Here is a 16,588-nt window from a genome sequence, read left to right as displayed (position 1 = left end):
ATATATATATATTTCTTAAATGATTTCAGAGAGAGGGAGGGAGAGAGAGAGAGAAATATCAATGGTGAGAGAGAATCACTGATAGGCTGCTTTCTGCATGCCCCATACTGGCATGTGCCCTGAAAGGGAATCAAACTGTGACCTCCTGGTTCATGGGTTGATGCTCAGCCACTGAGCCATGCCAGCTGGGTGGCATTTAAGTTCTTAAAACAAAAAGGGAAACAGTAAATAATTATTTTAAAAAAGAAAAATTTGAAAGAGAACCAACAGAAGTTCTACAAATGATGTCATTGAAATGTTTTAAAATACATATATGTATAGATTAAATGGCAGATTAATTATAGCTGAATATAAAAGTTAGTAAATTAGAAGATACCTCGCCGAAACTGGTTTGGCTCAGTGGATAGAGCTTCGGCCTGCGGACTGAGAGGTCCCGGGTTCGATTCCGGTTGGGGGCATGTACCTGGGTTGTGGGCACATCCCCAGTGGGAGATGTGCAGGAGGCAGCTGATCGATGTTTCTAACTCTCTATCTCTCTCCCTTCCTCTCTGTAAAAAATCAATAAAATATATTAAAAAAAAAAAAAGAAGATACCTCTGAGAAAATGACCTAGAATATTGTACAAGGATGGTTTCTTTCTCTGCTCTTTATCCTTTCTTTTTTTATTTCATATGTAAAATACAGTTTAAAGAATATGGAAAAAAAATGATCTTAATATGTTGAATAAAAGTCCCAGAAAGAATAAAGGGGAAAGGTAATAGCCACAAAGATAATAGCTAAAATATTTTCAGAACTAATAAAAGACATATATTCTAAAGAGGCACAATGAAACTATAGAAACCCAACAACCAAGAGGTTATTCTGTGAGAGAGAAGGGGAAGAATACCAAGACACTGAACTAAAATAAAGGCTTTCTCCTAATTCCATGTTCATTTTCAAATGGAGAAAAGGAGTTATATTAGTTTAAAGCAATGATCTATATGGACCTATATATGACGTACAAGCCACAGTGAATTTATAACACCCCCCCCACTCCCCAATAAACAAAAGACTTTAGGAAAGGATAAATAGGCATGAATAGTTTTAAGAAAATCAGCTCCTAAATCCTCAATCTCCATTTTGACACTTAAAATTAATTTAACACCCATCTAGAAAAGAGCCATCATACAATTATCTCCTTCCCCCATCTTCCCTTTTAAAATAGACCTTTTTCCACTTTACAAAACAAAGACATAATCCTCACAACTTGTATTAGAATCTAATAACCTCCAGAAAGCAACTATTTGAAATATTAGTATATGAAATCTCTTTTGGCACATAAAATAGTAGCGCTTCATATCTTTCCCTGTTTTATATATATTTCTATTAAAGGTGAACCATGGGTTAGAAACTGGGTATTCTGAACCAAAGTAAGATTTTCTTAATTCAGCTATGCTGCAAAATGGAAAAGCAAAAGTAATGAAAATTTACATTTACGATCTTTGTATATTCTACTCCAATCTTTTTCAAGAAAAGCAATGCCCCAATGAAAATATCAAGTGAGAACAACTCAAGGAAAGCATTAAGTTTTAAAAAAGACTGAAATTGCCCTGGCCCGTGTATCTCAGCTGATTGGGCCTTGCCCCTGTGCACAGAAAGGTGGCTGGTTGGATTCCAGGCTGGGTTTCAGGCTTAGTCCCCAGTAGAGGGCTTGCAGGAGGCAGTCAATGGATGTTAGGCTTTCACATCAATGTTTCTCTATTCTCTCTTCCTTTCTCTCTCAAAATCAATGAAAATTTTAAAATAAATTAAATTAAAAAAAAACCGAAATCTGCCGTGACTTACTATAGCCAGGTAACAAACTCAGATCAAAAGCAAGGCCATATTTTTCTGCCTTAGGATTCTGAAGTGAAATGGTTGTCATGATGATGAAAATAACATGTATATTTGAAATAAAAAATGAAAACAGACTTTTATAGATAAATATTACATGATTTAATTGACTGGCTAGTCTGTGTGAACTGACGTTGTCAAATAAGTTCTATGCATGGACTAACGAATTAAATATACAGGTCCAAGTTTTAAAGAAAATACATAAACCAAAAATTATAAAATTTTTTACAAAAAATATTGTATTAGTAAAGGCACCCTGAATTTAACAATAATTAAAATTTGCAATGACCTCAAAGTATTTGGTTAAAAATACGATCTAAAAGTAACAAGTATATTACTAGCCACTTCTTGAGTCTTGAAAAAGTCTTTTCAGTATATTTCACCCAAATTCAGAAAGACAATGACTCTTAATTACAAGTTTTAACTTTTTAAATGTTAGATTGTTAGGTGATTTTTGGTAATTAACTCAAAAGGAAAGAACTGAATGATAATACTATAGCAAAACTCTTTCTCTACTCATTATATGACCAAGATTTCACAGTACTTATATATATAAAAAAACACAAAAAAAAGTTTAAAAAATTGCAGCTGCAAGTTTTATTTTAGCAATAAATAATATTTATTCATGGATACGTGAACTAAATGAATAAAACAGATCAGTTCATCTGTTTTAAGAGATATACAGTGGGGCCTTGACATACGAATTTAATTCGTTCCATGACAGAGCTCATAACTCAAATTACTCGTATGTCAAATCAATTGTGAACAAGTGAGACACGTGATGCTGGGCTGATGTTGTGGCGTTCACTGTGACGTTCGCTGCGCCAACTAGCGGTGGGGTATCTGAAGCTGGCTCGTAACCCGAATTTTAGCTCGCAACTCAAAGCAAAAAATCAGCCAAGAGACAGCTCGTATCTCGAAAAACTCGTTAGTCAGGACACTCGTAAGTCAAGGCCCCACTATATTTCTAAAATAATTATACACAATATGTTTAATAATTGTTAATATCTGTAATATAATTTTGGATTAAATATTTATTAATAACTATAAAGGTAACTAAATCCATTAAAAAAACGAATCATTTAGTGACAGGAATATTATTTAATGTTAAATTAAATAATAGTTAAATTATCTCTTTATTAACATTTATCTCTTTATTAAAGTATAATAGGATAAGTTAAAATCTTTCTATCCCATAAAAATATATCGTATGAAGTTAAAATAGATATGTAAAGTCAAAATCCTGTGAGAAATTGAAAGAAAATATAAATTTAAGAAGAAAAAGGCACAATATTTTCAACTTAAAGAGGATATAGTACACTTTAAAAAATATTTTTAAAATAGATGTTGCTGAGTATGAATTCATAATTATCTTTAGATATCACTGGATATATATGTGTCAAACCGGTTTTATTTGAAAATATCAATATTTATATCTTTAAAAATGTGTAATAAGGCATATACTTAATTAAAAGCTTAAGGGAATCTCAAGCAATAAAAAATCAAAGACCAATGTCATAGAAGTTAGTGATGGAACACTTTTATTTTTCTCCAAAGTTCACTATTTCAATGTCCACCTGAAGAATATCTAACAGCAGCATTCTAAGAAATTGCAATGTTAAAATAAAAGTTAGAGAAAACTGCAATGTGAAAAACCTTCTAGTTTTTCAGCGTAATTTTAAATTCCCTAAATCATGACAAAACATGTTTTGGAGAAAAACCTCTACAAAGATGGAGAAAGTAAATTTAAAAGTTCCTAAAATCTATTCAACTGCTAAGTATGGGAAATACTTAAGAGGGTGCTATACCAGACTGTCAAAAATTTAAGTTTGACCACATACTCTCCAAGGTTGCAGGAAACAGTAATTCACATATATTAAGTATAAATCAGGTATAAGAAAATTAGAACTGTATCTGACCTGATACAGCAGCTCTACTTCTATATTCATCCTACAGATATACTGGTGTGTGGGTAAAATTACCCATACAGGAACTCGCATATATTACTATTTGAATGGCAAGTGTTAACTCTTATGAATGAGGCATTTGGCAATTATCTAGCCAAATTACCTGTAAATTTACCCTCTGAAATCTCCACTGTAATTCCAGTAATTTATCCCGAAAATAAACTGTAAAAATATGAAAAGATATAAGTTCAAGGCTTTACTAAAGCACTAGCTATAATAGCAAAAGATTGGAAAAAACCTCTGCTTATCAAGTGATGGTACATCAATCTATGCTACACCCATTCACTGGAGCATTAGGTAGCAATAAATGAGAAATCTCTAAATATTTTGCTGTAGAGACTGACCTACAGTTCATAATGTTAAGTAAACAAAAAATTGAGGTGCCAAACAGTGTAGCCACTTTCTCCAAGAAGAGTGGTATATTCTTATAATAAACATACAAAAAAACCAAAGCAAAACAATAATGGAAGGTTAAACTACAATAGGTTACCTCGAGATGAAAGAGAGAGGATGGAGGAAATCAGGACAAAAGCTAGACTTCTCTGAATAAAACTTTTGTAGATTTGACTTTGGAACCATGTGAATAATTTTTCATAAGTATAAAACAAATTAATTATTTTTAAAAAGCAATTCCTCAAAATAAAAAACAAAGCTAAAAAATGAAACAAGGCATGGCTCAGTGGTTGAGCATCAATCTATGAACCAGGAAGTCACAGTTTGATTCCCAGTTACTGACAGTACAGGCCGGTTGTGGGCTCAGTCCCCAGTGGGGGGCATGCAAGAGGCAGTCCATCAATGATTCTCTCTCATCAATGATGTTTCTAAGTCGCCCTCTCCTTTCCTGTCCGAAGTCAATAAAAATATTTTAAAAAACAAAACAAAATTTTTAAAAACCCCATTCTCATCTAGCTGGTGGAATTACCAACCAGGAATAAATAATTTCAAAACAGTAATTTAAATATACATTCCTAGTGGAATATACCTGGTGGTGCCACCAAACAACAACAAAGGAACAGGATTAAAAAAAAATTTAAGTCGTTTTATTAGTAATTATATTTTAACTAGAGGCCCGATGCTTGAAATTCGTGCAAGAGTAGGCCTTCCTTCCACCAGCTGCTGACACCGTCTTCCCTCTGGTACCCGGGACCCGGGCTTCCCTCATAGCCCGGCTTTGTCCAGAAGGACGGAAGGACATCTGGAAGGACGTCCGGTCTAAGTAGCATATTACGCTTTTATTATTATACATTGGTATTGTGAAATTATTTAATGTACCTAATAGGATAAAGCAAATAAGTAATTAAGTTATCATCATTAGCAACTAAGACACTAAACCCAAGACACATATTTAACAACATAAGAAAACACATTTTCTCCAAGGCAATAACCACCAAAAGCAAAGACAAAAGAAAAAAACTGCTTTAAGATATTAGCAACTAGTATCAAAGCAATGAGCCAGTATCTCCAAAAAACGGTATATCATCAAACCTAAGACCTTCTAAGATGCATAAATATTGTATGTACTAATATGCAAAGAAACTTTTAAAATTAAACCATGTCATGAAATTATAATACACACCTAGACAAATTTCAGATGTCAAAATGTGAAAAAATGTGTATCTCAGACTCAATATAAACAGAATTCCTATGAATCAATAATACCCTAAAGACCAAATAGAAAAATGGGCAAAGGATATTAATTGACAGTTATCCAAAAAAAATAAATGGACTACATTTATGAAATGTGTTCAACCTCATTCATGAAGAAAGAAATAAGATACTATTTTTCACTGGCAAAAATCAAAAGGTTGATAAAACTGTAACAAAAGTTTGAAGAAATAGGCACTCTCAGACATTGCTGATAAATTAAGTATAAATCAGGTATAAGAAAATTAGAAATATATCTGACCTAATACAGCAGCTCTCCTTCCATATTCATCCTACAGATATACTTGTATGTGGGCAAAATTACCCAGAAGGCTAACTTACTCGAAATTATTTGGGGGAGGGCGGTAAGTAACACCATAAATGTGGTGGTATCTATACTAATGAAAGGGTAATATGCTAATTAGATCAGGTTGACCGGCTGACTTCCTTCCGGACAAAGCCATGGTGGTGGGGGGCTGAGGCAGAGGCAGTTAGGGGTGATCAGGCCAGCAGGGGATGGTCGTTGGGGGAAACCAGGCCAGCAGGGGAGGGCAGTTGGGGGCATTAGGCATGCAGGCAAGTGAGTGGTTAGGAGTCAGTGGTCCAGGATTACGAGAGGGATGTCTGACCCCTGTGGGATTGGGCCTAAACCGGCAGTCAGACATCCCCCGAGGGATCCCGGAATGGAGAGGGTGCAGTCTGGGCTAAAGAACCCCCCCCCCCCCGTGCACGAATTTTGTGCACTGAGCCTCTAGTTGAATAATAACAGTACATCATAAAATGAAATGGTACAATGGAAAGAACGAAGACACTCTTTTTTTTTAAAATATATTTTATTGATTTTTTACAGAGAGGAAGGGAGAGAGATAGAGAGCCAGAAACATCGATGAGAGAGAAACATCGATCAGCCGCCTCCTGCACATCCCCCACTGGGGATGTGCCCGCAACCCAGGCACATGCCCTCGACCGGAATCGAACCCGAGACCCTTCAGTCCGCAGGCCGACGCTCCATCCACCAAGCCAAACCGGCTTCGGCCGAAGATACTCTTAATAAATGCTCATGGATGGTCTTCAGACACAATTATTTTTAGATTAGAAAAAGTGTGTATAGGATACTACCAATTATGTAAGTGTAAGGAGGTGAGACAAGAATATTGTTTTAACACATAAATATCTGATAGGAAAAACAAGAAACTGGGAACATCATTTGCCTCTGGGATAGGAAAGAGAGAGGTTGGGACTTAATTTAAAATGTTAACATTTTCTTTTGAAATATTCATTTTTAGTATATAACCTAAAAATGTTTTTTAAATTAAAAAAGCAACACTTGCCTTTTTTCCTTTTGAGGTTTCAGAATCCTCATCTTCATCTATACTGAGTAGATTTGCCTCACTGCATATAAAATAAGGGAGGAAGAAACCTTAAATGGCAATTATGACCCATACATTAAATTCAGTTTTATCCTCTTTGTTCATCTAATAATTCAGGGATCAGCAAACTTTTTCTGTAAAGGGCAATAGAATAAATATTTTAGGCTTTATAGACCATACTATCATCATATCAACCACTCATTTTTTCCATTATAGTATAAAAGCCATCATATATTACTAGTATATGTGTAGTTGTGTTCCAATAAAACGATTAACAAAAATCAAGTGGTGGGCCAGATTGGGCCTGTGAAGCATCATGGTTTGTTGATCCACACCATAAATGAATAAAATATTTGTCGTCTTATATACGAATTTCATATATGGTCACTCATTTTTACTTTCTGTCTTGGATTTAAATTAGGGGAAAGGACAGAGAAACAAACTGGTAGAAAACTTTAGCTAATGAAAAGAAACAATATTACCACAGTAAAATAGCTATACCTCTACCACTATGAAAGAAATATCAACTCTTCACTGAGAATCACTGGCCTGAGACTTTTAAAAATCATACTGATACATCTATTAACAAACAGTTCATGTTAATATCAACTTGTTCAAAAAGCAAGAGCCACTGAGGATCCACTTATAATGAGGAACCAAAGAGTATGATTCATAAATGAAACATACAGGACTGGTAGCACCTTAAAAGACAATTTCTTACATATCCTTGACAAATCTTTTCACAGAGGAACTCAAAATACACACTTGTGAAGGCAACTCTATAAGCTATTTTCAGTAAAAACCTAACTATTTATAGTAAAAACGTAAAATGTTTGTTTCATTACTGCTTATATATGTCCCAACTTTTTTAATGCTAAAAATTCTCTCCTTCCACACACTTTACAAAAATGTTTTTAAAATGATATACTTTCTACTCAATTTAATTTCAGATTTAGTTCCAATTTTTCAAAATGTCTGTCTTTGTTACAGTACCTATGTACTAAATGTCTGTAACAAAAACTATTTTAAATTGAAAAATAGTCAGAAATAAAAGACCATAAAATATCAATTTTAACTGAGAAACTTACCAGTTCTAAGCTCTCCTTCAAATAAAACTTCACTTCAGTTCAATAGCACATAGGTGAAGGCACATAAAATGGCAATGATGAATGGAGCTGTTGCCCAAAAAGAAGTGAAGCACCTACAATATTTAGCCAATATACTCTGAAAGACTTCTTGTGTAAAATTTCTAAAACATATTTATAGTTTTGGTAGAACTTGGTGTATATATTTGTGTTTCTCTAAATTTGCTATTTGTTCTGGTTAAGGGAAAAATCAGATCAATAAACCAAGAAACTATAGCAATGCTGAATCTGTAATACAAATTCTGCATGATGCAAAAGGTTCTATTAAAACCAGTATTTGAAATTTTTCACAGAAGTAATTCCAAGTACATTAACAAATATAATGAACACTTTGCTCAGCTTCTGTCTGGGTCAACACCTGTGTTTATCATTTATAGTATTTCTGCTCTCTCTGGTGATAATCTGATCTAAGATGGACAGGTGGTGAGGGGTAACTGGGAAGAAAGTTACTACAGGATCTAAACGTTGATACAAAATTCTGAGGTCTTAATCTAGGTTCACTTACTTACTCAAGATAAATGGTAGCTTTTCAAATCACTGAACAGAATCCCGTGTTTGTTTATTTTTACTAAGGAACAATTATTTAGTTGTAAATCTGTAGTATGATTGATATTTAATCATAAGGTTATACATATTACATGCACTTATTTATACATTTCAAAAGATAAATATAACATAAAATTATTTACCAATAAAGAACTGCTTTTTCTTCATTGATGCAATTATAAAATATGAGTTCAATATTTCCTTAAGAATACAATATTCTTAAAAATATTTCCATAGCAAACAATTTATATTATTTTTCTAATGAAAAGTTTCATTCTTATAAAATATCTGAGGGGAAAAAAAATCTTACTCTTTATCTGTATCTCCTTCACTTTCTTCTCCATGATCAAAGCTCCAATTATTTTTAAAACCTCCATCTCTCCTAGATTCGGATCTAGTCAAAGCTGAAATAAAAACAGAGATAAGTATTAATAGAGATATCTAATCTAATAAAAGAGAAACATGCAAATTGACTGCACCTCAACTACGCCCCAAGCCACGCCATCAGCCAATCAGAGCGATTACATGCAAATTAACCCAACCAAGATGGCGGCCAGCAGCCACAGAGCTGGAGCAAGCAGGAGGCTTGGTTGCCCCGGCGATGGAGGAAGCCAAGCTTCCCGCCAGCCCGGGCCGGCCCTGAGGTCCGCTCAAGGCAACAAAGTTTCAATTATAGAAGCTAAATAAATCCCTGATACCTGCTTCCAGCCAGCCTCCACTGGGAGCTTGGGTGGCCAAGGGCTTGGCCAGCCTGCAAACAGCCATTAGCCCCTCACCCAGGATGGCCACATCCTCATGGGGTGAGGGTCCCCGCTGGGGGGCTTGGCCAGCCTGCAAACAGCCATCAGCCACTCACCCAGACTGGCCAGGCACCCCAGCAGGACCCCCAACCTGAAGGGGGTGTGACCAGCCTGCAAATGGCCCTCAGCCCCTCACCCAGGCTAGCCAGGCACCCCAGTGGGGAGCCCCACCCTGAAGGGGCTGTGGCCAGCCTGCAAACAGCCATCAGCCACTCACCCAGACTGGCCAGGCACCCCAGCAGGACCCCCAACCTGAAGGGGGTGTGACCAGCCTGCAAATAGCCCTCAGCCCCTCACCCAGGCAGGCCAGGCACCCCAGGGGGGACCCCCACCCTGAAGGGGGTGTGACCAGCCTGCAAATGGCCCTCAGCCCCTCACCCAGGCTAGCCAGGCACCCCAGTGGGGAGCCCCACCCTGAAGGGGCTGTGGCCAGCCTGCAAACAGCCATCAGCCCCTCACCCAGGCTGGCCAGGCACCCCCACCCTGATCCATGACACTCTTCAGGGCAAACCCACTGGCCCCCACCCATGCACCAGAACTTTATCCTATATAATAAAAGGGTAATATGCAAATTGACCCTAACAGCAGAATTACTGGTCACTATGATGCACACTGACCACCAAGGGGCAGACACTCAATGCAGGAGCTGCCTCCTGGTGGTCAGTGCACTCCCACAGGGGGAGCTCTGCTCATCCACATGCCAGGCTGACGGCTGCCAGTACAGTGGTGGTGGTGGGAGCCTCTCCTGCCTCCTCAGCAGCGCCAAGGATGTCCGACTGCAGCTTAGGCCTGCTCCCCACTGGCAAGTGGACATGCCCCGAGGGCTCCCGGGCTGCCAGAGGGATGTCTGACTGACAGCTTAGGCCCAATCCCCTGGGGAGCGGGCCTAAGCCAGCAGGTGGTCATTCCCCCGAGGGGTCCCAGACTGTGAGAGGGCACAAGCTGGGCTGAGGGACCCCTCCCCCCCCCCAGTGCACAAATTTTTGTGCACCAGGCCTCTAGTTAGCTATAAAGTAAAATTGAGCATTCCCCAAGCTCTTTGTTTAGTCTAGATTTTCTTTTCACTTGAATGCCTTGATTATTGCTTATGAACACCTTATTTCCTCTAAAGAGAGAAAGAACACTTTAATGTCATCCATATGTGTGTTTGCTAGAAAAAGCAGCTCAAATTTGTACAATACAATAAAAATGGGGGGGAGGCACACATGAATATGTGTGAGATATTTAAAAAAATCAACCCTGTATCTCCATAATTGATCACTGATTCTACAAATCAGTGCCTGTTAGTTTGCTTGCCTTACTTATGAGAACCATATCCAGACCACTAACTGACCTTTTCTTTACCTCCATCATCTCTGCCTTTTAACAGAAGAGAAACAAAAGATTTCTGTGTTGGCAATATGGTGAACTTGATTTATCAAAAACAACAACAAAAACCCTCCATCCATATCAGAACATCAAACATGCTCATTATGAGTTTTAAAAATTTTGTAAGTGCATGGCTGAAAACCCCTGAAGTCATAAACAACTGGTAAGTGGGAACCTGGAGAAATAAGCTTCTGAAGTTGTCATTTGAAGCCATATGACAAAATTCTGATGGCCTAGAGCCTGGTTTTTAAGATCAAGTTTAGAGCCCCAGAGCCCTGGCTGGTGTGGTTCAGGTGGTTGAGCATGGTCCCATGCACCAAAAGATTGCTATGTGATTCCTAAGGTCAGAGCACATTCCAACATTTCAGGCCCAATCCCCAATAAGGAGTGTGCAGGAGTATGTTTCTCTCACATCAATGTGTCTGTCTCTCTCTCCCTCCCTCCCTCCCTCCTTCCATCTCTATCTAAAATCAATATATATAAAGTTTGGGGACACAGCAAGATGAAGGGTCAGGCTGAATACCAGAATACCTGAAGGGCAACACTCTGATTGGGTGAACTAGGGTAAAACAAAGAAACTCACTGAAGAACTCAACAATGGGAATAATAATAATGTCCTGTCCTTGCCTCTGGATTTTTGGATTGAACTGTAGACAAAGTGTATACTCCCATGACCAGAGAATTCCTAACCATAAACTCATAATTACTCAGATTTGGGACCAAATGTTTTATAACTTACATGGCCCAGTAAAGCCCATAATTTTAAAAGTTTCACAAGATGCTCACTAAATATAAGAAATGCAAATCAAAACTATAATGAGATACTAGTTCGCACCCATTAGGATGGCTATTTTTTTAATAATAATGAAATATAGTAAGTAGTAGTGACAAAAATGTGGAGGGAATTGAAACTTTTATGCACTACTGGTGGGAATGTAAAATGCTGCAGCCACTGTGGGAAAAGTTTAGCAGTTGCCTAAAAAGTTAAACATAAAATTACCCTATGATCCATCAACCCCACTTCTAGGTATACTAGGTGTACGGGTTAATAATGCAGATTTTTTCAATAGATGGAGTTACACATATGTTGATATATATGCGATTTGATATGTATGATACTTTGTTATATTGACAGCAAACTTCAAAACTTCATATGTCAAATTTTCTGAAGGTGTTAACATCATAGATATTCATACACTAAAAAATGTCGAATTTCGTGCCAAAAAAAGAGCATTTGCGGAAAGTTTTAATTCATGATTTTGAAGAAAAGTGCTGCTGAATACTTCAGGAAGCTTATGGTGAACATCTCCATCTCAAGATACTTGTGAACACTGGTTTAAATGCTTTAAAAGCGATGATTTCTATGTGAAAGACAAAGAACGTCCAGGTCAACTAAAAAAGTTTGAAGACCAACAATTACAAGCGTTATTGGGTGAAGATGCATGTCAAACTCAAAAACAACTTGCAGAAAGATTAAACACTATTCAGCAAACAATTTCCGATCGTTTACAAGCAATGGGAAAGACTGTAAAGGAAGGAAAATGGGTGCCACATCAACTGAACAAAAGACAAATGGAAAACCAAAAGGTCATCAGTAAAATGTTGCTTCAACGGCACAAAAGTATTTTTTGTGACTGGCAATAAAAAGTGGATTTATTTTGAGAATCCCAAATGCACAAAATGATGGGTTGGTTGATCCAGGTCAACCATCAACATCGACTGCAAGGCCAAATCACTTCAGAAAGAAGACAATGCTCTGCGTTTGGTAGGATCAGGAAGGTGTGGTGTATTTATTATGAGCTTCTAAAACCAGGTGAAACCATTAATACTGATCACTAATAACAACAATCAATTTGAACCACGCTTTGATCGTGAAATTACAAGAATGTGACAGAAGATACGACAAAGTAATTTTGCTTCATGATGACACACCATCACACACTTCAAAACCAGTTAAAGACACGTTACAACATCTTGCCTGGGAAGTATTAACCCACCTGCTGTATTCACCAGACCTTGCAAATTACCACTTGTTCCGATCGATGGCACATGCACTTTCTGAGCAGCACTTCAAAACATTCAAATAAGTGGAAAATTGGGTCTCTGAATGGTTTGCCTCAAAACAAGAAAAGTTCTATTGCAGTGGTTCTCAACCTTCCTAATGCCGCGACCCTTTAATACAGTTCCTCATGTTGTGGTGACCCCCAACCATAAAATTATTTTCGTTGCTACTTCATAACTGTAATTTTGCTACTATTATGAATCGTAATGTAAATATCTGATATGCAGGATGTATTTTCATTGTTACAAGTTGAACATAATTAAAGCATAGTGATGAATCACAAAAAAATATGTAATTATATATGTGTTTTCCGATGATCTTAGGTGACCCCTGTGAAAGGGTCATTCAACCCCCAAAGGGGTAATGACCCACAGGTTGAGAATCGCTGTTCTATTGGGACTGTATCCACAAGTTACCTGAAAGATGGGGGAAATGTGTAGCTAGCGATGGACATTACTTTGAATAAAGCACTTTTGATGTTTCTCTTGAAATTACCGTGTTTTCTTTGATTACAAAATCCGCATTATTAAAGTAGGTGGGATCTCAATACCAGATATCAAGCTGTATTACAAAGCCACTGTTCTCAAAACAGCCAGGTACTGGTACAAGAACAGACATATAGATCAATGGAATAGAATAGAGAACACAGAAATCGACCCAAACCACTATGCTCAATTAATATTTGACAAAGGAGGCATGAACATACAATGGAATCAAGAAAGCCTCTTCAATAAATGGTGTTGGGAAAGTGGACAGATACATGCAAAAAAATCAAACTAGGCCACTAGCTAACACCATACACAAAAATAAACTCAAAATGGATAAAGGACTTAAACATAAGATGGGAAACCATAAAAATACTAGAGGAATCTATAGGCAGCAAAATCTCAGACATATGCCAAAGCAATTTCTTCACTGATACTGCTCCTAGGGCAGCGGTCGGCAAACTGTGGCTCGCGAGCCACATGCGGCTCTTTGGCTCCTCGAGTGTGGCTCTTCCACAAAATACCGACTCCTGCGCATGGGCCACGAAGTTTCAATTGCACTGTACGTGCGCGCCCGCACGTGGTATTTTGTAGAAGAGCCACACTCAAGGGGCCAAAGAGCCGCAGTTTGCTGACCATGGTCCTAGGGCAATGGAAACTAAAGAGAAAATAAACAAATGGGACTACATCAAAATAAAAAGCTTTTGCACAGCAAAGGAAACCATCAACAAAACAACAAGAAAGCCCACTGCATGGGAGAACATATTTGCAAATGTTATCACTGATAAGGATTTAATCTCCAACATTTACAGGGAACTCATACAACTTAACAGAAGATAAACAACCCAGTCAAAAAATGGGCAATGGACCTAAATAGATACTTTTCGAAAGAAGACAGAAGAAAGGCCAAAAGACATATGAAAACATGTTCAAAGTCACTAATCATCCGAGAGATGCAAATCAAAATGACAATGCGGTACCATCTCACACCTGTCAGAATGGCTATCATCAACAAATCAATAAACAATAAGTGTTAGAGAGGATGCAGAGAAAAAGGAACCCTTTTGCACTGCTGGTGGGAATGCAGACTGGTGCAGCCACTGTGGAGAACAGTATGGAGGAGTTTCCTCAAAAAACTAAAAATGGACCCAGTGATCCCACTTCTGGAATATATCCCAAGAAACTAGAAACACCAATTAGAAAGGATATATGCACCCCTATGTTCATAGTAGCACAATTCACCATAGCTAAGATTTGGAAATAGCCTAAGTGCCCATCAGTAGATGAGTGGATTAAAAAACTGTGGTACATCTACACAACGGAATACTATGCTGCAGTAAAAAAGAAGAAGTTCTTACCATTTGCAACAGCATGGGTGGAACTGGAGAGCATTATGCTAAGTGAAATAAACCAGTTAGAGAAAGATAAATATCACATGATCTCACTCATTATGGAATATAATGAACAACATAAACTGATGAACAAAAACAGATCCAGAGACAGAGAAGCATCAATGAGATCGTCAAACCTCAGAGGGAAGGTAGGGGAGGGTGGGGGTAAGGGGAGAGATCAACCAAAGGACTTATATGCAAGCATATACGCCTAACCAATGGATATAGACAACAGGGGGGTGAGGGCCTGAGTGGGGTGAAGGGGGTAGCATGGGGATAAAGACACATATGTAATAACTTAATCAATAAAAAAAATAAAAATTAAAAAAATCCACATTATTAACCGATACACCTAGTATACCAAATGAATAACTGAGGGCATGGACTCTGACACTTGTACACCAATACTACAGCAGCATTATTCACAACAGCCAAAAGGGGAAACAACCCAAATGTCCACCAACAGATTAATGGATCAACAAGTCATGGACAGTGCACACACACACACACACACACACACACACAATTCATCCATAAAGGAATGAAATTCTGATACATGGTACAACATGGATGAGCCCTGAAAACATTACACTGAGTGAAATAAACCACTCAGTCAAATACTATATGATTCCACTTAAATGAGGTACCTAGAATAGGCTTCTACTCAAAAAAAGTAGAGCAGCAACAGTTAAAGGGAGAGGAGAATGGAGAGTTATGTTTTAATGGATACAGTTTTTGTTTAGGATGATGAAAAAGTTCTGAAAATGGATAGCAGAGATATTTGCACATATGAACATAGTGTCAATCTGCAAAACTGTACACTTAAAACTGGTTAAAATGGTAAATTTTATGTTATGTATATTTTATCACAATAAGGGAATGTTTGTAAAGGCAAAAAACAAACAAAACTTCTAAATGACTAACATAATTCAATATAAATATTTTCTTAATATAAAAGTTAGGGGGTTAGGTATAAGATAAAGGAAAGATAAATTGTGATGGAAGGAAACTTTACTTGGTTTGGTAAACACACAATACAACATAAAGATAATGTATTGTAGAACTGTACACCTGTATAATTTTATTAACCAATATCTCCCCAATAAGTTCAATAAAGTATATCTATATCTGCACTAATAAAAGAGAAACATGCAAATTAACCATCACTCCACCACTCTGCTACACCCACAAGACATGCCCACCAGCCAATCAAGAGCTAGTATTCAAATTAACCCAACTAAGATAGTGATGGCCACGGAGCTGGAGTGAGCAGGAGGTTTGGGTTGCCCCCGGTGACAGAGGAAGCCAAGCTCCCCTCCTGCCCTGGCTGGCCCTGTGCTCCGCTCAAGGCTACAAAGTTTCAATTACAGAAAATAAATAAATCCCAGATACCTGCTTCCAGACTGCCCTGGCCTCCACTCAAGGAGGCGCTGAAAAAAAAAGAAAAGAAAAAAAGGAGAGGCTGGGAGCTTGGGGGCGTGGCCAGGTTGAAAACAGCCATCAGCCCCTCACCCAAACTGGCCAGGCACCCCTGCGGGACCCCCACCTGATCCGGGACACCCTTCAGGGCAAACCCACTGGCCCCCACCCGTGCACCAGGCCTCTATTCTATATAAAAGGGTAATATGCAAATTGACCCTAACAGCAGAATGACTGGGAATGACTGGTCACTATGACACACACTGACCACCAGGGGGCAGACACTCAATGCAGGAGCTGCCCTCTGGTGTTCAGTGCGCTCCCACAGGGGGAGCTCTGCTCAGCCACAAGTCAGGCTGACGGCTGACAGCACAGCGGTGTTGGCAGGAGCCTCTCCGCCTCCTCAGCAGTGCTAAGGATGTCCAACTACAGCTTAGGCCTGCTCCCCGCTGGCAAGTGGACATCCCCCAAGGACTCCCAGGCTGCCAGAGGGATGTCTGACTGACAGCTTAGGCCCAA

At 38.2% G+C, this 16,588-nt stretch overlaps 1 protein-coding gene across 9 annotated transcripts in view; it reads right to left on the bottom strand.

Moving 5' to 3' along the window:
* SENP6 (SUMO1/sentrin specific peptidase 6) overlaps window positions 1–16,588 on the bottom strand; it is a 111,768-nt gene that overhangs the window by 67,155 nt on the left and 28,025 nt on the right. For 7 of the 9 annotated variants that reach the window (XM_014535792.1, XM_014535787.1, XM_014535789.1 and 4 more), the window contains exons 2-3: window positions 8,855–8,948; window positions 6,815–6,875 (exon numbers count right to left, since the gene is read on the bottom strand). In XM_014535792.1, coding sequence (XP_014391278.1) covers window positions 6,815–6,875; window positions 8,855–8,948 — 155 coding nt within the window. Of the gene's footprint in view, window positions 1–6,814; window positions 6,876–8,854; window positions 8,949–12,866; window positions 12,871–16,588 lie in introns of all 9 variants that reach the window. The other 2 variants (XM_014535797.1, XM_014535795.1) reach the window with 2 other exon arrangements.

The sequence above is a fragment of the Myotis brandtii genome, unplaced genomic scaffold (assembly GCF_000412655.1).
Source record: "Myotis brandtii unplaced genomic scaffold, ASM41265v1 scaffold151, whole genome shotgun sequence".
NCBI lineage: Eukaryota > Metazoa > Chordata > Mammalia > Chiroptera > Vespertilionidae > Myotis > Myotis brandtii.
This window is presented reverse-complemented; position numbering and strand designations above follow the sequence as displayed.